Source organism: Staurois parvus, unplaced genomic scaffold (genome assembly GCF_062004578.1).
Source record: "Staurois parvus isolate SC_StPar_1 unplaced genomic scaffold, SC_StPar_1.0 ptg000909l, whole genome shotgun sequence".
In the NCBI taxonomy this organism is placed as follows: Eukaryota; Metazoa; Chordata; class Amphibia; order Anura; family Ranidae; genus Staurois; species Staurois parvus.
In genome coordinates this window covers 605,158-629,465 of record NW_028318705.1, presented here as the reverse complement: position 1 = coordinate 629,465, position 24,308 = coordinate 605,158, and the positions used below count along the sequence as shown (strand labels likewise).

At 46.6% G+C, this 24,308-nt stretch overlaps 1 protein-coding gene and 1 long non-coding RNA gene across 2 annotated transcripts in view; one reads left to right on the top strand and one right to left on the bottom strand.

Annotated features, from left to right (window-relative positions):
- LOC149442140 (uncharacterized) overlaps nt 1–18,533 on the bottom strand; it is a 127,257-nt gene extending 108,724 nt beyond the window's left edge. The window contains exon 1 of the long non-coding RNA XR_016307225.1: nt 18,425–18,533. This is a non-coding gene — a long non-coding RNA (uncharacterized LOC149442140). The remainder of the gene's footprint in view (nt 1–18,424) is intronic.
- Nucleotides 1–24,308, top strand: part of C2CD3 (C2 domain containing 3 centriole elongation regulator) — a 169,520-nt gene that overhangs the window by 142,225 nt on the left and 2,987 nt on the right. The window contains exons 31-32 of the mRNA XM_089656482.1: nt 1,419–2,382; nt 4,972–5,077. Coding sequence (XP_089512608.1) covers nt 1,419–2,382; nt 4,972–5,077 — 1,070 coding nt within the window. The remainder of the gene's footprint in view (nt 1–1,418; nt 2,383–4,971; nt 5,078–24,308) is intronic.

Sequence of the window (24,308 nt, the reverse complement as noted above, 5' to 3'; positions counted from 1 at the left end):
TATTTTAATTTAAAAAAAAAAAAACTTTCATAATCCATATACAGCTGTCATCTGACCAAGCTCTTTCCCAGCACATCTACAGAAAAGCATTATCGGGAGGAGTGGTCTAGTCCTTTCCTGTTGATCACATGTTAGAAAAAAATAACAGCCTTCAGAATACAGAGGAAAAATACATAATTATTTTGAAATGTTCTAAATTGTCCTACCAATATGTATTTGAATGCAAATGTTCATTATCTATGTGCAAAAACATGGTGTGGACATTCTAGGGGGAGGTTCTGCCAGACACGGGTTGTTTCCCACCCTTCTACTGTTAGTATGTACTCAGAATGACAAGGAGTGGAACGCCATCATCAATCAACATGTAATATCCTGCCCCTAGATTGTTGAGCTGTTTATTGGGGAGGGAGTGGGCTGTCATTTATCCAAAGTGTTTGCATGCACATGTGACTCTCTAGTCACATGGGCTGCACAGATAAAAAAAGAGGAGGAAATGAACAACTTAGAAGGGAGCTGCAACTGGAGCATGCTCAGTAGATGACAACAGCTGTACTGCTGAATCTCCAGCAACAGCAGGGACACACAAGGAGGGAGTGACAGTGAACAACAGAATCAGCCAGGTTTTTTGCAGAACACAGAAAATGAATCCCATAGTGACTGAGTGAGTATTATCAGCATACAATACAGCATGTACTGACCGTTTTTAACGACATGGGTATAATGACCCCATAATATGCATATGAAACACAAATAAAGGAACTTTAAAAAAAGGTGCAGTATTATACAAATGTTTGAATGTGAGCTTCTGCCTTGGCCATGCCTCCCCCACCACTCTGTTCAGCTGCAAGAAGGAAAGAAAAAATGAACTGGCATTGCTAAGCATAGAGGCATATTTGTCTCTCTTCCCTTCCTCCTGTGTGACTGTGTTGGTGTTTGGCGGTTTGGCCTCTCAGACTTTCTTTACAGTCCTTGAATGGGTAGAGTGCAGGGCTGGACTGACCATTTGGAAACTCGGGCACTGCCTGAGGGCACGGGGTCAGTAGGGGGCCCCATGAGATGCCCCTGGTACCTTTTTCATAGGCTTTTTTGAGTTTGGGCAAGGACACAGGGGCCCCATGATCCCCTATTGCCCGGGGGCCCCATGAGTTGTCAGTCCGCCCCTGGTAGGGGCCCCATGAGATGCCCCTGGTACCTTTTTCATAGGCTTTTTTGAGTTTGGGCAAGGACACAGGGGCCCCATGATCCCCTATTGCCCGGGGCCCCATGAGTTGTCAGTCCGTCCCTGGTAGAGTGTTTCTTTATACCACCGGAATTCCATATCTTCCAATGAACTTGGATTTATTGATGAATAAAAAATATATTCTCTTTTTATGCAGGTAGTGTACTTATGTTTTGTTGATTTTTTTCTTCTCTTTTAGGCCTCCAGGAAAAGACTATCCTTCGAGAAGTTCCTCCCAGCACAGTAGATGTTGGCAGCAGTCATCGGCATCCAAGTGTATCCGGGTCTGAGGTCATTGGCATACGTCCATCAGAGAATTTGTGGCCAATCATCCACAAGGAATTATCAGACAATGAGACTGAATTTCACCGTGTGGATACACGGCCGTTCTCTGAAGCTGGATCTCCCAAACGTAAGGAGAACAACATAGAAGACTTCTTAAGCTACACTGAGAAACAGGGCAGCTTTGTTGAGGATCATGAAGAGGAAGAGCCAGAGGATGACATTCAGCAGGACAGTGAGGAGGAGTATGAGGAAAATGTCATTGAGCCAAGGACTCTGAATGAATTCACCACTCTGACAGACAGAACAAGCCCGTGGTCTAGTATGGTGTCTGAAGCAGAAGATGATCCACAGACAGAGCAGGTGGCTATGGAAGGCTTTTCAGCCAATGGAAATCTCCTAGAACAGCTCTGTCTGATTTCTTCGGTTCTCCACAATGATCAGGACAGTAATCCAAATACCGCCAGATCATGCGACTCTCACATGGCAGATGAATTCCCTGAAATTAATGGAGGCAGTGGTTCAGACACACAAAATCCAGATGCATTGGAAGAATCGGAAAGCATCAATTCAATGGGCCAGAGTTCACCAGACCTCTCAGACAATGAAGAGGAGGACAGACTGAGGAGTGAGGAACTTACTCATGGAGTAACAGAACTGCCCGCTGAGGTGTCATTAAGTGGCAGTGAACCTGATGAGTCTGAGGACCTTGCTATGGAAAGAGAAGATGATAGAGAGGCGAGAGATGCCTACAGGTCCGGATATCAGTCATCATCTTCACATCCTGAGTCTTCTCAGAGGGACACCAGTCCTTCAGTGCAGAGCGTGGAGGAGCTTCCGGACATGGAAGAAACCAGCACCCTCCAGCACTTTAATCTTCTGTATCCTTACTACTGCTGCTGAAATACAATCGGGAACCGTGGGGCAAAGTGCTCATTACACATTCTGTTCTTAGACAACATCAACACTTCTTTAAGAAGCACTGCAAAGGTTTTTAATAACCAAGGTCCCCACATTATATGGTAAATATCAGATCTTATGCCTCTGACAGCTTCTCCAACTGGTGGAAATTAGACTATATTTAAATGAAATCTGTCCCGGCTTATTGTTTGTTTAAAGAGTAACTCCACTTTCGTTAAGAAAAAAAAACATTCTTCTCTAGGTGAGCATTTTAACAAACATTGTAGCAGAGTTCTACCTTTTGTTAATCTGAAGAAATAGCTGTTTTTCTGTGACCATGTGCATAATGAATGTGAATGGGAGTGGTTTTATAATTCTCAATCAGCTGCTGCAGGGTTCTACTGAGGAAAGTGGCAGGGTCTGCATCCCTTTAGGCACGATTTCCCTTTGGGAGTATCTCACCAAAATGACATTTTTGTTGCAGGAGATGCTCAAAATCTGACTTATTGCATACTGGGAAAATCCGTGAGCCTATCGTACGAACAGGAATTGACATTTCTGGGGGCGTTCCGTACACTTTGTACAGAAGGCCTTCAGGCTGCCATATTGCATTGTGTTTTACAGAAAATGACAGCGTTGCAGATTGAAAGGGAAATGTAACTTTTAATAAAATACAAACAAAAATGTCAGGGCGCCACCTTCCAATTCAATCCCATAAATAAGGAAAAGCTGCCTTTAACCCCTTGCCTGCAGGACACTTGTACTCCCTTCCTGCCCAGGCCAGTTTTCAGCTTTCAACGCTGTCGCACATTGAATGACAATTGCGCGGTCATGCAACACTGTACCCATGTGAAAATGTTATAATTTTTTTGAGACCGATAGAGCTTTCTTTTGGTGGTATTTAATCACCTCTGGATTTTTTATTTTTTGCTAAACAAACCAAAAACAACTGAAAATTTAGAAAAAAAAAAGTTTTTTCTTAGTTTCTGTTATAAAATTTTGTAAATAAGTGATTTTTCTCCTTCACTGATGTGCGCTAATGAGGCTGCACTGATGGCCACTGATAGGCTGCACTGATAGGAAGCACTGATGGGCACTGATGAGGAGGCACTCCTAGGTGGCATTGACAGGCATTACTGATGTGCACTGAAAGACAGTGCTGCCTATCAGTGACATATATGAGTACTGCCTTTCAGTGCCCATCAGTGATGCCTGTCAATGCCACCTACCAGTGCCTCCTCATCAGTGCCCATCAGTTCCACCTATCTGTGCTGCCTATCAGTGACATGTATGAGTACTGATAGGTGGCACTGATAGGCATCACTAATGGGCACTGAAAGGCAGTACTCATATATGTCACTGATAGGCAGCACTGATGAGGAAACATTGGTAGGTGGCATTGACAGGCATCACTGATGGGCACTGAAAGGCAGTACTCATATATGTCACTGATAGGCAGCACTGATAGGTGGCACTAACTGGCACTGATAGGTGGCACTGAAAGGCAGCTCAGATGGGCACTATGTGGCATTGATGTGCATTGGTAGGCACTGATATGTGGCACTGATGGGCACTGGCAGGTGGCATTGATTGGCACTGACAGGTGGCATTGGTGGACATTGATAGGTGGCACTGATCAGTGTGCCTGTCCCCTCTGAGTAGTTCTGATTACCGGCTTTTCCTTATTTACATGCGACCAGCTGTGATTGGACACAGCTGATCACATGACAGAGCCGACGTCATCGGCTCTTTCCGTAGATCGGTGATCCGCTGTGTCCCAGGGACACAGCCCACCACCGATCGCCGCGCTGCCCCCTGGGGGCATGCACGCGCAGTTAGAGTGGGAGGACATCATGTGACGTCCTCCCAGAACGAGAGAACCGCCTTGCGCCCGTCATTGCCTTATCTGCTCCAGAAGGCAGAAGCAGATGCTCCGCACTGCCGCTCTCTCAACCTGAGTCGGCGTGCGTTCCAGGAATCGAATCCGTCATCTGGAAGTGACGCAAGGAAGGGCCGGGAGAGACGCAGGGAAGGGCCGGGAGAGACGCAGGGAAGGGCCGGGAGAGACGCAGGGAAGGGCCGGGAGAGACGCAGGGAAGGGCCGGGAGAGACGCAGGGAAGGGCCGGGAGTGACGCAGGGAAGGGCCGGGAGAGACGCAGGGAAGGGCCGGGAGAGACGCAGGGAAGGGCCGGGAGAGACGCAGGGAAGGGCCGGGAGTGACGCAGGGAAGGGCCGGGAGTGACGCAGGGAAGGGCCGGGAGTGACGCAAGAAAGGGCCGGAAGTGCCGCAAGGAAGGGCCGGGAGAGACGCAGGGAAGGACCGGGAGTGACGCAGGGAAGGACCGGGAGTGACGCAAGGAAGGGCCGGAAGTGACGCAGGGAAGGACCGGGAGTGACGCAAGGAAGAGCCGGAAATGACGGCAAATGGCTGGGCTTCAATGCATTTCGCAAATCATGTAATCAGGAAGCTCCAAGTGATAGAATTTACAGAGTAAGGAAAATTTGGAAGTGTTTTCACTCTACATTGTCTCTTTTTGTGCTTGCTTTCCTTAACAATTTTCCTGTCCAGATCTGATCCCATTCAGCTCCCAAATTTCTTTCTACCTCCTCAGCACTTAGAAGCATCTATGCGGTTACTGAGTCAGTCTTCAATCCCATCATCCTCGGCTCAGCAGGTACGTCACCATCATCTAACAACTGCTACAGAGGAACTACAGGTCCAATATAGTTCCTGTTGCTAAGTGTGGAAATGTATGACTTGATGCAAATTGCAGAGTAGTGATCCATGAATATTGATTACATCTATAGGAGCACTTCTGATACCCCCCTGTGTTCTGTTACCACTGCTATACTCAGGTTCCCTACTGATTGCAGCACTGTAGTGATGACTCCCAGGGTCATGTCAGACCACTGTACAGAGACATATAGTAACAAGGTAAAAAACCAGGATGCACTAGGCTAAAGGGTAGATAAAAATCTAGGGGGTTCCAAACAGAGTAGCCCCACAATTGACAAAATAGACGTAGCCAACTCACTTATTATTATTATTATTATTATTACATCGAGTTTATATAGCGCCAAAGGGTTTGCTCAGCGCTGTACAATAGAGGGGGGGACAATACATGAAACAGTACAGCAACTACAAACAGCACACGAGGGGTTATAGGGCCCTACTCTTTCGAGCTTACAATCTAGGAGGGAGGGGGTAGTGGTACAGGAGGAAGTGGCTGAGGGGGATGGAGTGGTAGGAGGAATGAAGGAGAACGGCTGTTAGGTGAGGGTGGGGTAGGCTTCCCTGAAGAGGTGGGTTTTCAGGGAGCGCCTGAAGGTGAGGAGGGAAGGCGACAGTCTGATGGATTGGGGTAGTGAGTTCCAGAAGATGGGGGAAGACCTGGAGAAGTCTTGTGTGGGAGGAGGAGACCAGGGAGCAAGATAGAAGGAGGTCCTGTGAAGAGCGAAGGGTACGGGTAGGGTGGTACCTGGGAATCAGGTTGGTGAGGTAGTCAGGGGCAGTGTTGTGAACGACTTTGTAGGTCAGAGTGAGTAGTTTGAATTTGATGCGTTGGGCAATAGGGAGCCAGTGGAGGGATAGGCAGAGGGGGGTGGCAGAGGTGGAGCGGGTGGTGAGGTGGATGAGTCTAGCCGCTGAGTTCAGGATGGTCTGAAGCGGGGAGAGCCTGCACTGGGGTAGGCCGGTGAGGAGGGAGTTGCAGTAGTCGCGTGAGATAATCAGGGAGTGTACGAGTAGTTTAGTGGTGTCAGGGGTGAGGAAGGTACGTATCTTGGCGATGTTGCGAAGGTGGAGCCTGCATGTGTTTGTAAGTGATTTGACATGAGGTTGGAAGGAAAGGTTTGAGTCCAGAATGACGCCATAATATATATAAATAATTATGCGGTGTCCTTGGAACCTATAAATACACAGAAAAATGGAAGACCAAGGGAAAGAGATTCCTTCGGTCAAGGATTCCAATGAGGACAAACTGAGGCTTTCATGTAGGCTGCAGTTTGTCCTCATTGAAATCCTTGACTGTAGGGATCTCTTTCCCTTGGTCTTCCATTTTTCTCACTGTACAGAGGCTGCTCTCTCACAGATCCCAGCGGCCTTTATCTTCAGCTGTCAGGCAAGGCACGGAGCTTTCTGCTGCGGGGAGCACTGAAATACAAAAAATGGTACTGAACAGGTAATGTTTTAAACAGAGAAAAACAAAACAGAGGGCGCAGCGGCCTTGTGCATTACCTTTAAAAATAGGTTTAGTAAATTTAAAAGAAGGTGTTCTACTCACAAAAGTACATGAATACTTCATACATCATATGAGACCGCTCTGTCCAATTCGCACTGCATTTCTGAATGGTGATGAGAATGATTGATTTACATCCAAAATGGCTGACGTGTTTCGAGGACTAGCCTCTTCCTCAGAGCCTCAGTCTAGGCTAGTCCTTGAAACGTGTCAGATTTTTTGGATGTCCATCATTCTCATCACCTTTCAGAAATGCAATGCGAATTGGATAGAGCGGTCTCATATGATGTGCTTATATTCATGCACTTTTGTGAGTAGAATACTTTCTTTAACCACCCTGGCGGTATTCCCGAGTGTAGCTCGGGGTAAAATGTCAGTGCCAAAAGCGGTAACCCCGAGCTACACTCGGGCTTACCAAGCGGCGCTACATAGGGAGTCCCTGCAGAGCTTACCTTGTCCTTCGCTCCCACGATGTGTCCCCTGCTGCGTCCCCGGCCATCTCCTCCGGCATCCGTCTTCTGTGTTCCGGTCCCTGTGACATCGGGACGTACGGGCACCGCCGGAGGCGGCGGAAAAATTTGAAAATTTTAAAAAATGTCATTTTTTTCCAAACAAATTTTACATAGTAAAACATTGCTGTTTCAACCCATTTCACATACATATTGTCCCGAGTGCTCTGTCCTGTCCCCTGTCTGCATTTTGTCTGTTCTTTCTGCCTGGAAACTGAGAAACGTCCATGGCGTCCAAAAAGTGTCCTTTTAGGTCAAAAGCGGTTTTAGATCAGCTAGAGAACAGCGATAGTAAATCAGAACCACTTGCAGAATTGAGTGATAATGATTCGTGGGGGAAATTCCTCATCAGACACTGAAAACGATTCTGCGACTTTGCTCAGCGATGTGCGAACTTGGCGCTATATTTCACATTTCAGTGTTTTTGGTTTGATTATATTATTTAATTAAATTTATTATTATTATATTATTATTTTTTATGATTATTTATTCAATTATAATTTATGATTTCGTGTTTCAAATTTTATCCTACCCGGGATGTTTACTAGACTCTTGTTCAGACAGATTTCAGTGAGTTATTCCTAAGAATTAAAGGCCTACAATAAAAAAAATACATATTTCCATGCAAAATAATGGTACCGCTTTCAGCACCAAACATCTGAAATAATCATACCGTCAGGGAGGTTAAATGTAATAAACATACTTTTAAAGGTAATGCACAAGGCCGGTGCGCCCTCTGTTTTGTTTTTCTCTATTAGTACTTTTGGACTCCCTGGTTCTTTGAGGGCAGCAAGGTGTGCATGTTCCAAGACATTCGTTGTGTGATCCCTATGACAGAGTCCATCCCTAAGCGCAGGAGTATTTGGGTTTTCCACTTTCACATCAATGTTTTAAACAGCCTGACTATGGGCCTCGTTTTTGTTTTACAATTACAACTGGATTTTGAGCCAATAATGCATTGTACATATCTTAGATCTTAAAAAAGACTCCATTTAAAGGGAACTGCGCTCTGTTTGTCTTTTTTTTTTCTTTTTTTTTTCTTAGTCCTTAAGATCAGCTTAAAGCAGTATTAAACCCAAAAGCATACATTTATTATATTGCAGCGTACAAATTCATAGATGTGATGGCTGCATTAGTTTTCTTTTTTAACCACTTGAGCTCCTGAGGATTTACCCCCCTTAATGACCAGGCCTTTTTTTGCTGTTTGGTGCTGCACTAATTCAAATGATAATTGCGCGGTCATGCAATGCTGTACCCAAACGAAACTTACGTCCTTTTTTTCACACAAATAGAGCTTTCTTTTGGTGGTATTTTATCACCTGTGCGCTTTTTATTTTTTGCGCTATAAACAAAAAAAAACACAAATTTTGAAAAAAAAACAATATTTTCTACTTTCAGGTATAAAAAATATATCGTAAACTCAAAGTTAGTCATAAATTTAAGCCAAAATGTATTCTGCTACATGTTTTTGGTAAAAAAAATCCCTTGCATTAGCGGGCAAACTGGCGCTATATAGGAGGGGGCGCTAACACTATCGGAAGTCACCAGTGACACTAATACAGTGATCAGTAAAAATCTGTTCACTGTAATCAATGACACTGGTGACAGGGCAGTGAAGGGATTAACTGGGGGGGACGATCAAGGGGTTAAATGGGATTACTGGGGTACTGGCGGGCAAACTGGCGCTATCTCGGAGGGTCCCTAACACTATCGGAAGTCGCCAGCGACACTGATACAGTGATCAGTAAAAATCGGTTCACTGATCAGTGACACTGGTGACAGGGCAGTGAAGGGGTTAACTGGGGGGGGATGGGGGGCGATCAAGGGGTTAAATGGGATTACTGGGGTACTGGCGGGCAAACTGGCGCTATCTGGGAGGGGCGCTAACACTATCGGAAGTCGCCAGCGACACTGATACAGTGATCAGTAAAAATCGGTTCACTGATCAGTGACACTGGTGACAGGGCAGTGAAGGGGTTAACTGGGGGGGGGGGGGATTAAGGGGTTAAACGGGATTACTGATGTACTGGTGGGCAAACTGGCGCTATCTGGGAGGGGCGCTAACACTATCGGAAGTCGCCAGCGACACTGATACAGTGATCCGTAAAAATCGATTCACTGATCAGTGACACTGGTGACAGGGCAGTAAAAGGGTTAACTGGGGGGGGGCGATCAGGGGGTTAAATGTGTCCTAGGTGTGTTCTAACTGTAAATGTGTAGTGTTTTACTCACTTTTACTGTGTCTTCTTCCCTCTGTGGGACGGAATGTGCCCAGGCAGAGAAGAATTGACATCATATCCTGTCCTGTGTAAATGTCAACACAGGACAGGGACCGATCATCTGATTTCAGCCAGACATCACTGGCTGAAATTGAATGATTGATCCCTCCGGGATCAAATGGTGTCATCCGAGGGTCGGTGAGAGCGCGCGCGCCCTCTTTCCGGCGAAAAAGTCGGGAGTGTGAAACCCGGTTTAAAACGTGGTTTTGCGCCCCAGTGCCGCCCTGCACACGTATATATACAGTGGCAGGGCGGCAAGAGGTTAAGGGCTAGTTCACACAAGATGCAGTCCAGTGCATTTTTGTTCTGCATGCACACTGTTTTCCATGTATTCCAATGGCCCTCGTTCACACCAGTGCAGTCAGTTCCAGTCAGTTTCCGGTGCAGAAAAATAAAGTAGAACATGCTACATTTTTTTTTGCACAGAACCGTACTGGAACATAGCAAACTGCATTAAAACTGCACCAGAATGGAGTGTGGTGTGAACTGTAAGCACAAACGTATCTGGAATGCATCTTGAGTGTGTTTTTGTGGTGTGAACTGGCCGTTAGGCTTTCTTCTATTTTCATCTGGTGATCTGCACAGCAAGTCTGTTGTTTTTCAAAAGCACAAGCTCTCCAGCAGAATGTATCTGCTTACATATATGAGGCAAACCATTTAACAGTCGGGTGTATAAAATGATCAGGTTTTATTTATTCACGTAAATCCTTTATCCCAAAAGGAAAACAAATATTTGCTGTAACTGCTTATAAAGTGTGAGCTGGAGTTTGGCTTCAAATTGTTAGTGAATCTAAATCTGCTAATGTTTAAAACTAACCCCCCTCCCCCAGACTGACATTGCTGCCGTCTGCTGTGCCCCCGCTGTGTTCCTTTATCCAGAGTGGGGCCACTGTAATACAGGAGGTGTGTTAATGGCCAGATCAACTGGTGAAAACAGAGGGGAAAAAAAGCCAAAGAAAATGAATGCAGCTGCCACATCTAATGATTGGTAAGCTGCAATATATTATATTTTTTATTTGAGGTTTAATACCGCTTTAAAGTGATGGGCACAGCAACACTTAGAGTGTTTCTAAGCCCACAACAGTACAATCAGTCTGTATATGCAGTAACGCGTGCTTGTTATACTCACTGTGGAACCTAAGGGGTTAATCCTCTGCATTGTGTAAAAAGGCTGTTTGATCCTGTCTTCTCTGATCTTCCCCATCTTCTACTGTCCCCAATCCATCTGCTGATAGTACAGAGCAGCAGTGGCAAGGCAAGTCTGCACATGCTCTGTTTTGTGTGTATTGCTCGATAGCATTTTCTTGGGGTGGTGGGGGGGGCGCATGTGATGAGCACAGGGCCAACAATCAGCAAGCACTTTCCAGACTGAGAGTCAGGGGTCATACAGCCTCATAGGACAGTCTGAGGAGAATGAAAATTCCTCCTGCAAGATTAACCAGTGCTCAGCCTTACACTGATAGAAGTCACAAGATTGCTAAATACTGCTGATGAGGAAAGGTATTTAGCAGTCTATACTTACTAAAATAATTGTTTTTCCATGATCTTTGTACTGTGGGAGACCAGATATAGAGAATGCAGGGTCCTGGGAGACCAGATACAGAGAATGCGGGGTCCTGGAAGACCAGATACAGAGAATGCGGGGTCCTGGGAGACCAGATATAGTGAATGCGGGGTCCGGGGAGACCAGATATAGAGAATGCAGGGTCCGGGGAGATCAGATATAGTGAATGTGGGGTCCTGGGAGATCAGATATAGAGAATGTGGGGTCCTGGGAGACCAGATATAGTGAATGCAGGGTCCTGGGAGACCAGATATAGTGAATGCGGGGTCCGGGGAGACCAGATATAGAGAATGCAGGGTCCGGGGAGATCAGATATAGTGAATGCGGGGTCCTGGGAGATCAGATATAGAGAATGCGGGGTCCTGGGAGACCAGATATAGAGAATGCGGGGTCCTGGGAGACCAGATATAGAGAATGCGGGGTCCGGGGAGACCAGATATAGTGAATGCGGGGTCCGGGGAGACCAGATATAGTGAATGCGGGGTCCTGGGATACCAGATATAGTGAATGCGGGGTCCTGGGAGACCAGATATAGTGAATGCAGGGTCCTGGGAGATCAGATATAGTGAATGCGGGCTCCTGGGAGATCAGATATAGAGAATGTGGGGTCCTGGGAGACCGGATTTAGTGAATGCAGGGTCATGGGAGACCGGATTTAGTGAATGCAGGGTCATGGGAGACCAGATATAGTGAATGCGGGGTCATGGGAGACCAGATATAGTGAATGCGGGGTCATGGGAGACCAGATATAGTGAATGCGGGGTCCTGGGAGACCAGATATAGTGAATGTGGGGTCCTGGGAGACCAGATATAGTGAATGCGGGGTCCTGGGAGATCAGATATAGTGAATGCAGAGTCCTGGGAGACCAAATATAGTGAATGCGGGGTCCGGGAACACCAGGTATAGTGAATGCAGGGTCTTGGGAGACCAGATATAGTGAATGCGGGGTCTGGGTAGACCAGATATAGTGAATGCAGGGTCTGGGTAGACCAGATATAGTGAATACAGGGTCCTGGGAGATCAGATATAGTGAATGCAGAGTCCGGGGAGACCAGATATAGTGAATGCAGGGTCCTGGGAGATCAGATATAGTGAATGCAGAGTCCGGGGAGACCAGATATAGTGAATGCAGGGTCCGTGGAGACCAGATATAGTGAATGCAGGGTCCGGGGAGACCAGATATAGTGAATGCGGGGTCCGGGGAGACCAGATATAGTGAATGCAGGGTCCGGGGAGACCAGATATAGTGAATGCGGGGTCCGGGGAGACCGGATATAGTGAATGCGGGGTCCGGGGAGACCGGATATAGTGAATGCGGGGTCCTGGGAGACCAGATATAGTGAATGTGGGGTCCTGGGAGACCAGATATAGTGAATGCAGGGTCCTGGGAGACCAGATATAGTGAATGCGGGGTCCGGGTAGACCAGATATAGTGAATGCAGGGTCCGGGGAGATCAGATATAGTGAATGCAGGGTCCTGGGAGACCAGATATAGTGAATGCGGGGTCCTGGGAGACCAGATATAGTGAATGCAGGGTCCGGGGTTTAGTAACACTTTAAAGCGGAGGTTCAGGTGTGATTTCATTGCATAGTTATATTGGTTTGGTTTAGGAAAAAATACAAGATGTTCTGTGAATGGCAGCCATGCTGAGTGATTCACCCCCTGTGGTTACTGTGCAGAAAGGCAGCCACTTGGAATAGGACCATGAAGACTACTGCTATCACTGTAGTAGTGGTGACTACTACAGTGGTTTCCTGCTTACACAGGGATTGTTGAGGTGTGAGATTTGCACTTACATTTTTAAAAGTCATACCCGTCCTTCAGCTTAATATGCCCCACTTGCATGTACTCAGATTCTTGTACAGTTCTTGTGGATCTGTGAAAGTAGAATTTCAGGAGCTGTCACTGCTGACTTTTTAGTGGCACATGATCTTTGGTGGTCTCCTGAATTCTGGATTCACGTCCTAGGGAATCACTAACCTGGGATAAAAATGCAGCCAGTGTGAGCCCCCCATGCTGCAACCAGTCAGTACCAGAGCTCCCCCAATCTCCTATATGCACATCCCTGTGATTTTCTTCTTCCTCCGCTAGGTGGCAGTCTTGGCCTCTGTAAAGGTCTCTCATTTGCGACAGCTGAAGAAAGGATAAATAGTGAGATCCTATTGGCTGAAATGACTAGAATGTTGTGGAAAATGAAATCCCATGGATGGGGCATCAGGAAATGGCTTTAGTATTTGGTGTCAATGGGTTCAGTGTTTGGGGGACTTTACGTAAAATATGCCGATAATTGTGTATAGATTTTCTTACTCTGTAGACAAGCAGCTCCTGTGTTCATTTCGGTGGCAATCTATATTTATCTGCTTTGTTGTAGCGGAGGCTCTTACAGTACAGCCACTATTACACTAGTCCAGGCATGGCGGACTGCTGTGTTGGCGGCTCTGTGCATCCATCTGGCCTATTATTTTCAGCCCTTGACCAGTTTAAGGCAGGGGCGGACTGACAACTCATGGGGTCCCCGGGCAATAGGGGATCATGGGGCCCCTGTGTCCTTGCCCAAACTCAAAAAAGCCTATGAAAAAGGTACCAGGGGCATCTCATGTGGCCCCCTACTGACCCCGGGCCCTCGGGCAGTGCCCAAGTTTCCAAATGGTCAGTCCGCCCCCGATTTAAGGATTAAAATTTCAGTTCCACCCCAGGTACTTCACTTACTATTTTGCTGCTGATACTCCTAAACACTTTATTTTTTTTTTACCCTTCTTCTGGGATAAAGTATTGTAAGCTGCAGTTAGGTACTTACCCACTTCCATACCGGGTACTTTTACCCCCTTCCTGCCCAGGCCATTTTTCAGGTTTCAGCGCTCTCACACTTTGAATGACAATTGTGCGGTCATGCAACATTGTACCCAAACTAAAAATGTATCATTTTCTTCACACAACTAGAGCTTTCTTTTGGTGGTATTTAATCACCGCCGGGGTTTTTATACTTTGCTAAATTAACAAAAAAAAGACTGAAAATGTTGAAAAAAAAACGTTTTCTTTGTTTCTGTTATAAAAGTTTGCAAATAAATAATTGTTCTTCATAAATTTAGGCCGAGATGTATTCTGCTACATGTCTTTGGTGAAAATAACCCAAATTAGGATGTATTATTTAGTTTGTAGGAAAGTTATAGAGTTCACAAACTATGGTATAGATCTGAAAATTGATCAATCCTGAAGTACTGACGGCCAATCTAATTTCTTAGAATTCCAGGAATGTCAGAACAGTACAGATATCCCCCAAATGTCAGAACAGTACAGATATCCCCCAAATGTCAGAACAGTACAGATATCCCCCAAATGTCAGAACAGTACAGATATCCCCCAAATGTCAGGACGGTACAGATATCCCCCAAATGTCAGGACGGTACAGATATCCCCCAAATGTCAGAACAGTACAGATATCCCCCAAATGTCAGGACAGTACAGATATCCCCCAAATGTCAGAACAGTACAGATATCCCCCAAATGTCAGAACAGTACAGATATCCCCCAAATGTCAGAACAGTACAGATATCCCCCAAATGTCAGAACAGTACAGATATCCCCCAAATGTCAGGACAATACAGATATCCCCCAAATGTCAGAACAGTACAGATATCCCCCAAATGACCCCTTTTTGCAGAGTAGACAGTCCGACCTACTTCATAACAGGCATGGCGAGTTTTTTGAAGTTGTAATTTTTTTGCCATAATTTTTCAGAAAATAAAGACATTAAAAAAATTATTTTCACAATTTTTTTTTTTTTTTTACATACTGTCACCAGTGCAGTACAGCGTCAGCATACAACTGGTGTGGCGGTGATCAGGGACACTGACTGGTGACAGTAGGGGAAAAAAAATAGATTTTTTTTTTTATTACATCTTTTTCTCTTTTTTTTAAAGATTTTTTGTTTCATATTACACTATGGACAAAGTAGTATAATGTTACCATAGTAACATTGTACTACTTTGGGAAAGTGATCAGTATTTTTTTTTTTTACACAATTTGATTGCTGATATTAAAGAATTTCTTTGTTATAAGCAAGCATTTAACTGAATGAAATCGATTCATTCAGGGTTTTTTTGTTGTGATTAGCTTTGATTGGCCACGGCTAATCACATGACACAGATGGGCTGTGATTGGCCCAGCCTGTGCATGTGATCACTGTGTCCATTCACAGTTAGACACACTTGTATACAATGGATGGCATGAAAGGAAGCCATCTATTGTATACAACTGTCATGTGACCTGCTGTGATTGGTCACAGCAGGTGACATGGTACTGGCAACAGGGCCGGTACACAGATCTGTCATCGACTGTGTCCGAAGTACACGCCCGGTGATAGATCTTGGCACAGTGCTGCCCTGTGGACATGCACAAAGCGTGATCCGGGAAGAAGGTCATATGACGCCCTCCCGGATGGACGAGGTTTTCGCCCGGCCGTCATTTGACAATAGGCTGGGCAACAAGTGGTTAAAGTGGTTGTAAACCCTTACTTATACACAGATGAAACCAATCCCTATACAAAAGTTGTACCGGTTTATCTACGACCATCTTTCCCCTACATCCATTCAAAATTCAGAATTTACACAGGATCTCTCAGCTCTGAAAAGCAGCAGACAGGAAGCTGTAGTTACATCAGTGACTCCCCTGTTACCATTTTTCTCCTGGTGTCAGGAAAACGTGCCAGGAGTGACTCCTACAGATAGCAGAGGAATGAAGCAGCAGACAGAAATTACACTTAGTGCTCTGGTATCAGGCAAGTGCACACTACAGATGGATATGCTTTGTTCATAGTTTATGCCGGAGGTTTACAACCACTTTAACATCCAAATCCAGGCTTGGCCCCATCGCTCACACTTTGGAAATGGTCAGTGTGAAAACAAAATAAAACATCACATACTCCTCCAAAGTTTTAAGGCCTGTTGTGTGGCACCCAAGGTCCTCTTCCTTTACAGTCTTCACCCAGCGGTTGGCGGTCCACAATGATGCAAAGAGCATTAGCGATATCATCATGTATTTTAACACTGTCCATACTATATTTACTCCATACAGTAAATGCAGCGTGCCATGGTGGCGCCTTTAGTGGACGAGTCAGTGACACCCTGCATGCACAGCCTATCCTCAGTCTTCCCTGCTGAAGCTCTGGGTGTCATCCAACGTGGATAATTAATGACATCTTGTGGTGAAAATCGAGTATGGTGGGGGACAGCTCTTAATGATGAGTATTGCCCACTGTGAGATTACAAAGAAATTCAGCCCAGGATTTAAAGCGGGGGTCGCAACCAGTAGATCGTGATCTACCAGTAGGTTTTGACCAGGTGACTGGTAGATCTCGGTCTGGGCTTGCTGACACGTCATCCCAGCGCATTAAACAGTGCAATGCAGAGGAACTACCTGTAAAGTTGGAGCTGTAGTAGGGAGCCAGAGCCGCATACGTTGATGTCTCCTCTGTAGTGCCGGCTTTTATGCCCTGTCATGGTTGGTGGGTGCAGCACCTGCCAAGCATGACCCATTGAAGTGAATGATCCGCTCTGCAATTGCCTTGCAACCTTGTGCAGTACAGCAAACTAGTTTACAGCAGGCACCATTGTGTTGCTTTCTCACCACCTTCTTTAGGCCATTGGACCCCGCAGAATCATGCAGTTGCAGGGGACTTGCAGACTGGCCCATTTACTTGAATGGGTCTCATTTGACAGAAGGTAGCACCCACCAAAAGCAAAGGGGTGTAATTCTCTTAGATTGTAAGCTCCCAGGATCAGGCCCTCCTATCCCTCTTGTATTGAACTGTATTGTTGCTGTATTGTCTCCTGTTATATTGTAAAGCGCTGAGCAAACTGTTGGTACTATATAAATCCTGTATAATAATAACCTTTGGCTGTTGCCTCAGCAGCTAAAGGGGGTAGGGATTGGGGAGCAGTAAAAGCGTGATTCATCCGCAGGGTTCTACCACCCCCCAAATTTACATGTGAACAAACCCTTAGGGTGCCACTGCTGATTACAACTAAGGGCTCATTCACAGGTGCAGTAGGTGCCGCTCCTCTGCAAAGCGATCCCAGTGCATTTGACAGGTGGTGAGGAGGCGGTATGTTGCTGTGCAATGCACACGATTGTGACATGGAAGTACAGCAATTAGGGGTTTAAATCAGGTGTGAGGAGGGGACACTGTGCCTGCTGACCTTCAGGGCTCATGTACACTGCAGCTGATAAACTCACGTTTAGGATCTGTTCCGCGTTTTTTTCAGCAGCCCCTGAACTCTCCCTAATGTTCTCCTATGTATCCATGTACACATCGTCGTTTACAGTCGTTTACAGGCATTTGCGTTCACAGCCGCTTTTTTGAACACAGAAAACTTGCGTTCAGCAGTCAATTTTATCAGTGCTTCAAACACAAAACGCTTGTAAATGTGCCTAAACGCGGCAAAGCGCGTTTATAAACGTTTGCGTTTGGAAATTTTTTTAACTCTTCCAGTTCCCTATGCTGTCCTGAGCCTTTTTTTCATCATGAAAAATGCATGCAAAGCGTTATCAAGGTACGCAGATGGATAAAACACTGAACACAGGATGTTCCTACCAAGCTTGTCACACATTGAATGACCAATTCACACCTCAGACCTCTCCCACCCTTGGAAACAAAAGATATGTTAATGACCATTCACACCTCAAATTCCTCATGAAGACCCCCTGCCAGGTGGCCTTAATAACTCCCTCCACCAGACACCTTTCCCACCCTTGGAAACAAAAGAAACGCACATAAACACGTTATGCAAACGTGGCTAAACAGACGTTTTTTAACCTACGTTTTCCAGCAGTCAGTTGCCATTGTTCAGAAGTGTCCCGTGTATATGGAGCCTTATTCTTCCAGTTTCTGATGCTGTCCAGAGCCTTTTTTTATCATGAAAAATGCATGCAAAGCGTTTTCAAGGTACTCAAATGGACAAAACACTGAACACAGGATGTTCCTACCAAGCTTGTCACACATTGTAATGACCAATTCACACCTGAGACCTCTCCCAGGCATGGAAACAAAAGATATGTTAATGACCATTCACACCTCAGACCTCTCCCACCCTTGGAAACAAAAGATATGTTAATGACCATTCACACCTCAAATTCCTCATGAAGACCCCCTGCCAGGTGACCTTAATGACTCCCTCCACCAGACACCTTTCCCACCCTTGAAAACAAAAGAAATGTTAATGAGCAACTCACACCCAACTAATCTCAACACATACTGCTGTCTCTGCTTCTACTCTCTGTATTTCTCTGAAACAGTCTGAAATAGTTAATAATTTACCACTTTTCAGTGCATTCTGGGCATTTGGGAGGTTCTCCTGTGCTTATCTTTAAAAAAGTGCTTCTAAACACAAACGCACATAAACGCGTCATAAACAGACTTTTTTTTAACCTACGTTTTCCAGCAGTCAGTTTCCATTGTTCAGAAGTGTCCCGTGTACATGGGGCCTTATGGGTAAGCCTATAGTCCAGGCAGTGCTGGTGATGATGTATGCTGATCTATTCTCTCCCATGTGTGCTGCTAGCCCCCCCCTGTGATTCCCCCCGTAACAGGTGTCTGTTTCCACGGACCTCATCTAGCAGAACCTCATCCAGCAGCGGCTGGTTTCTCAGGCCTGGAATGCAGTAAACATGGCTGACGTTTGGAGGGCTGGCATGGCAGGCATGCGGGGTGTGAGTGAGAAGCAGCAGTGAAGAGCTCGGGTCAGGGACGGTGGAGGTGGCTGGGAAGGTTTTTCCTCCGGTGTCCTGTGATAAACATGTTTTCATCTTCATCTTTTGTGTGTGAGAACCGGCTCTGCAGAAAGGAGACGCCAGACAAAAAGCAACTACTGCGCCCTGCGTCCTTACTCATGATTAACTCCTTCCACCCTGCAATCAACCCTCAGCATCCAGCATTGGCATGCAGAGCTCCTAACCTGACCAGGGGTGGACTGACCAATTGGGAACTCGGGCACTGCCCGAGGGCCCAGGGTCAGTAGGGGGCCCCATGAGATCCCCCTGGTACCTTTTTATTATAGGCTTTTTTGAATTTGGGTAAGGACACGGGCCCCATGATCCCCTATTGCCCGGTGGCCCCATGAGTTGTCAGTCCGCCCCTGAACCTGACCCATTCTGATAGATTCATATCACTTTATTGTGAACGGCAACCTTCGTCTATCCAGAAAGTTAAACTGATTTTTTGCCTTCTGGTGCCCAGTCATGTGACTAGTGCCATGGCTGATGATACAAACTCCATTCATATCCTATGTATGCTGAGAGCTAATCACACTCTGTATGTATTGTATGTGTAAATGTATTGAACAGGAAGTATGTAAAAATGTGAAAGTCACATTAAAAATTGCTTTAGGTGAATGTTACGTTAGCAGATGACTAAGACACACTTGACTACAGTAGTGAATGCTAATGTGTTAAAACTAGCCATACACTGTTAGATATTTGTCGTTCAGTCTATGGGCTGAGCAAAAAAAATTCTAACTGATTTCATCATCCATGTCATACACTAAAGCAGGCCATTGGATGGTTCAAATCTTGGTCAGTTCAGCAGGAACCGGCCGAGATTCGATCCATGTATGGGCAAGCTGATTGTACCCATGTTGATCTATCAATTGACTTGGGTACAACCGGCATGTCGCATTTCTAGCACATGATTATTGCCAGCACTATAGCCAGGGACGGCTTCCTGCACCCCCCCCCCCCCCCCCTCCACTGGCAGAACACAATAGCACTGCAGGAAGAATTCCCAGGCAGTGTTGATGGGGAAATTGAGTGGTTTTCTTTCCTGCAACCCAGGTTGCAGAAAAGAAAATTGCTTAATCTGTGGCCTGCCTAACCAATTCGGCTATGCTCGCCGCGCACTGTCCAGTTGGGCCGTGCACGGCGCGCACTATCCAGTTTGGCCCTGCTCGCCGCGCACTATCCGGTTTGGCCGTGCTCGCCGCGCACTATCCGGTTTGGCCGTGCTCGCCGCGCACTATCCGGTTTGGCCGTGCTCGCCGGGCACTATGCGGGTTGGCCGCGCTCGCCGCGCACTATGCGGGTTGGCCGCGCTCGCCGCGCACTATGCGGGTTGGCCGCGCTCGCCGCGCACTATGCGGGTTGGCCGCGCTCGCCGCGCACTATGCGGGTTGGCCGCGCTCGCCGCGCACTATGCGGGTTGGCCGCGCTCGCCGCGCACTATGCGGCTTGGCCGCGCTCGCCGCGCACTATGCGGCTTGGCCGCGCTCGCCGCGCACTATGCGGCGTGGCCGGGCTCGCCGCGCACTATGCGGCGTGGCCGGGCTCGCCGCGCACTATGCGGCGTGGCCGGGCTCGCCGCGCACTAGGCGGCGTGGCCGCGCTCGCCGCGCACTACGCGGCGTGGCCGCGCTCGCCGCGCACTACGCGGCGTGGCCGCGCTCGCCGCGCACTACGCGGCGTGGCCGCGCTCGCCGCGCACTACGCGGCGTGGCCGCGCTCGCCGCGCACTACGCGGCTTGGCCGCGCTCGCCGCGCACTATCCGGCTTGGCCGCGCTCGCCGCGCACTATGCGGCTTGGCCGCGCTCGCCGCGCACTATCCGGCTTGGCCCTGCTCGCCGCGCACTATGCGGTTTGGCCCTGCTCGCCGCACACAGTCCTATACTCATAGTTGATCCAGAGGAAGACCAAAAAAAAAACCAATAGCGGTCTATCTAAAGTTGTAACAAGCTGATGGTCCACAGGCTCTACACCATGGACTACATTTTATGAATGGGCTTTGAAATTCAGTCTGCAGTGTGATATCTACTCTCCTTAATCGATGGATTCCATAGTGTTCATTTGCAATATTTCATGTATTATTTCATAATATATACTGTTTGTGTGTGTGTGTATGTAAATGTGTGTGTGTGTGTGTATATATAAATTATGTACAGAACCACCATACATTACCCGTAGAACAGGTCCTCTTTAGTGCTGGGCTGGGGGTCAGTGTAGTGCACTAGCAGTGAATTGGCCTGCACCTGATCCTTACTGTTGGGTGGTTGATACATGTTTTCCCTCTCTCTTGTATTATGTATCCTTTACTATACATTGTATGCTGTCTCGTGTATATTATGGCCATGACATGTCAGCGGATCCTCCATCAGTGTGTACACAGTTCAAGGGAGTTGCTGATCTGGAAGCTGCTGGTTCTGGCTGACGCTGGAAAATGTGCTGCTACCAATTCAGCCAGTTGGCAGCCTTGGAGCCCCATCCAGATTACTCAACTCCGGCTGTGACCGGCCTTTAACCCCTTCATCACCTTTTCCTATAGAGTGACGGCTACAATAGCACCCAGCAACCTGTACTGAGCCTTTAACCCCTTCATTACTTATAGAGGGACTGCTTAGATATCATCAGTCAGTCTGTACGGAGCCTTGAACCCTTTCATCACTGCTTCTACAGAGTGACTGGTATGATGTCCTCCAGCAATCTATACAGGGCCTTTAACCCCTTCGTTACCTACAGAGGAACTGGACTGATTTCATCTGGCAATCTGTACAGGCCCTTTTAACCCTTTTGTCACCTTTTCCTACAGAGGGGTCAATATAATGTCATCTGGCCCTCTGTATGAGGCCTTTTAACCCTTTGCATCACCTCTTCTTATAGAGAAATTGGTGTAGTATCATCTGGTCCTCTGTACAGAGCCTTTAACCATTAAATTGCTGGATAATATGTCAGTCCCTTTGTAAGTAGAGGCAATCTGTACTGAGCCTTTAACCCCTTTGTTACCTCTTCTTATAGTGCAGGGGTGTTAAACTGGCAGCCCTCCAGCTGTTGCGAAACTACAAGTCCCATCATGCCCACATACATTTGGAAGTCATGCTTGTAACTGTCACTTTTGCAATGCCTCATGGGACTTGTAGTTTGGCAACAGCTGGAGGGCCGCCAGTTTGACACCCGTGTTATAGTGGAACTGGTGTATTATCGGGCAATTTGTACTGAAGCTTTAACCCTTCCACCACCTCTTCCTACAAAGGGACTGGTATGATATTGACTAGTGCTCTGTATAGGGCCTTACAGAAGGACTGGTATGATATCCAGCAATCTTTACCAAGCCTTTAACCCCTTCATCTACCCCTCCTACAGAGAAACTTGTAATATTATCCAGTCGTTTGTACTGGACCCTTTAACTCCCCCCACCCCTAATCTCCGCTTCTTACAGAGAAATGGGTTTAAAAAGCCCTCCGGATGCCCCCTTTTAGGATCCGTGAAAATATCCTCTTAGAACATTTTCCTGCCGTGCTAGAAATGTACTGATTTTGAGAGGCTCAGCGCATACTCTTCCACCTTTGTTTTATTGTGTCACGGTGACCTTAACATGGCATGAAATCTTTGGGCTGTAGCCACCACTGATCTAAATTGCTGCCCAAGTGACATAGGCAATGGATGTGTATGCCAGCCATATCCTGTAATGAATGGGGTCGTGAGTCCGTTCTAGCCATTGTCTCAGCCACGTAATCATAGAACAGTAGCAAAAGCGTGCCCATTCCAGAATAGGCAAGGTTGGGGTGCTTTAAACATGGAGATGTGATGGTGAGAGCAGGCGAGGGGAGGATCAGGTTTAGGGGCTTTGGGTGTAATGAGGGATACACTTCCAACAAACTTAGGAGGGAGACAGCACAGGGGAAGGTGGACAGCTGTAACATCCATATATTGTAATATTTTCTGAAATGAGAATCAATAAGAGCTGAATATAACATGGCTAAAAAAAATCCCTCTCATAACGCAATCTTCTAAATACAGCTGATGGTATTATAGGTTTGTAGAGTGTGATTCCATGTGTTACCGTCCTCTCCGCTCTCACAGCTATAACTGGGGTAAAGGTCAGCCGGTGGCTCCAGCTATGGCCAAGTCTCCTCTCTAGGTAGCTGTGACACTGCTTTCCTTATCTTGAACTGTTCAGTTGTTTGCTATGTTACCAATAGATAGATGTCTCACTAGAAATGACCGTATGCAAGATGTTTGTACTTGGAGCTGGCTGGTGAATGCAGCACATATAAGGTGCACACTCTTCCCTTGGTTGTGTTGAGAATTAAAGATGGATTAAGGAAAAATGGGACCCTAGGAAAAGGAGGCAGTTTAGGCCACCCATTCCTTTTGACTAAGACTTAAAAGGACTGCAGTAGGCACAGAGAAATCTCCCCATTTGTATAGTCTGACTGTCATGATCCCAACTGTCTACAGGTCCATCCACCATTATGAAATGACAGCTTAGGTGAGCCATTGTCAACCAGGGTCCCAAGAAACTCCAGAGTTCCTCTGTGGGTTGCCAGGGGTTCCTTGAGCTGTGGCTGATTTATCTCACATTTGATGGTGGCTGCATATTTCTGAGGCCATTGCCACTCTTCAAGGGCACTCTTCCCACTGAACACTAATGTAAGGAGCATTCTTTTCACTGATCACCAATGTAAGGACCATTCTTCACACTGACCACCAATGTAAGGAGCATTCTTTCCACTGACCTTCATTGTAAGGGTTGTTCTTCTCACTGACCACCAATGTAAGGGGCATTCTTCCCACTGACCAATGTAAGGAGCATTCTTCGCACTGATCACCAATGTAAGGAGCATTCTTCCCACTGACCACCAATGTAAGGGACATTCTTCTCATTGACCACCAATGTAAGGAGCATTGTTGCCACTGACAACCAATGTAAGAGACATTCTTCCCACTGATCACCAATGTAAGGAGCATTCTTCCCACTGATCACCAATGTAAGGACCATTCTTCACACTGACCACCAATGTAAGGACCATTCTTCACACTGACCACCAATGTAAGAGACATTCTTCACACTGATCACCAATGTAAGGACCATTCTTCTCACTGACCACCAATGTAAGAGACATTCTTCACACTGATCACCAATGTAAGGACCATTCTTCTCACTGATCACCAATGTAAGGAGCATTCTTCCCACTGATCACCAATGTAAGGAGCATTCTTCCCACTGATCACCAATGTAAGGACCATTCTTCCCACTGACCACCAATGTAAGGGACATTCTTCTCATTGACCACCAATGTAAGGGACATTCTTCTCATTGACCACCAATGTAAGGAGCATTCTTCCCACTGATCACCAATGTAAGGAGCATTCTCCTCACTGACCACCAATGTAAGGAGCATTCTTCCCACTGATCACCAATGTAAGGAGCATTCTTCTCACTGACCACCAATGTAAGGGGCAATCTTCCCACTGACCACCAATGTAAGGGGCAATCTTCCCACTGACCACCAATGTAAGGGGCAATCTTCCCACTGACCACCAATGTAAGG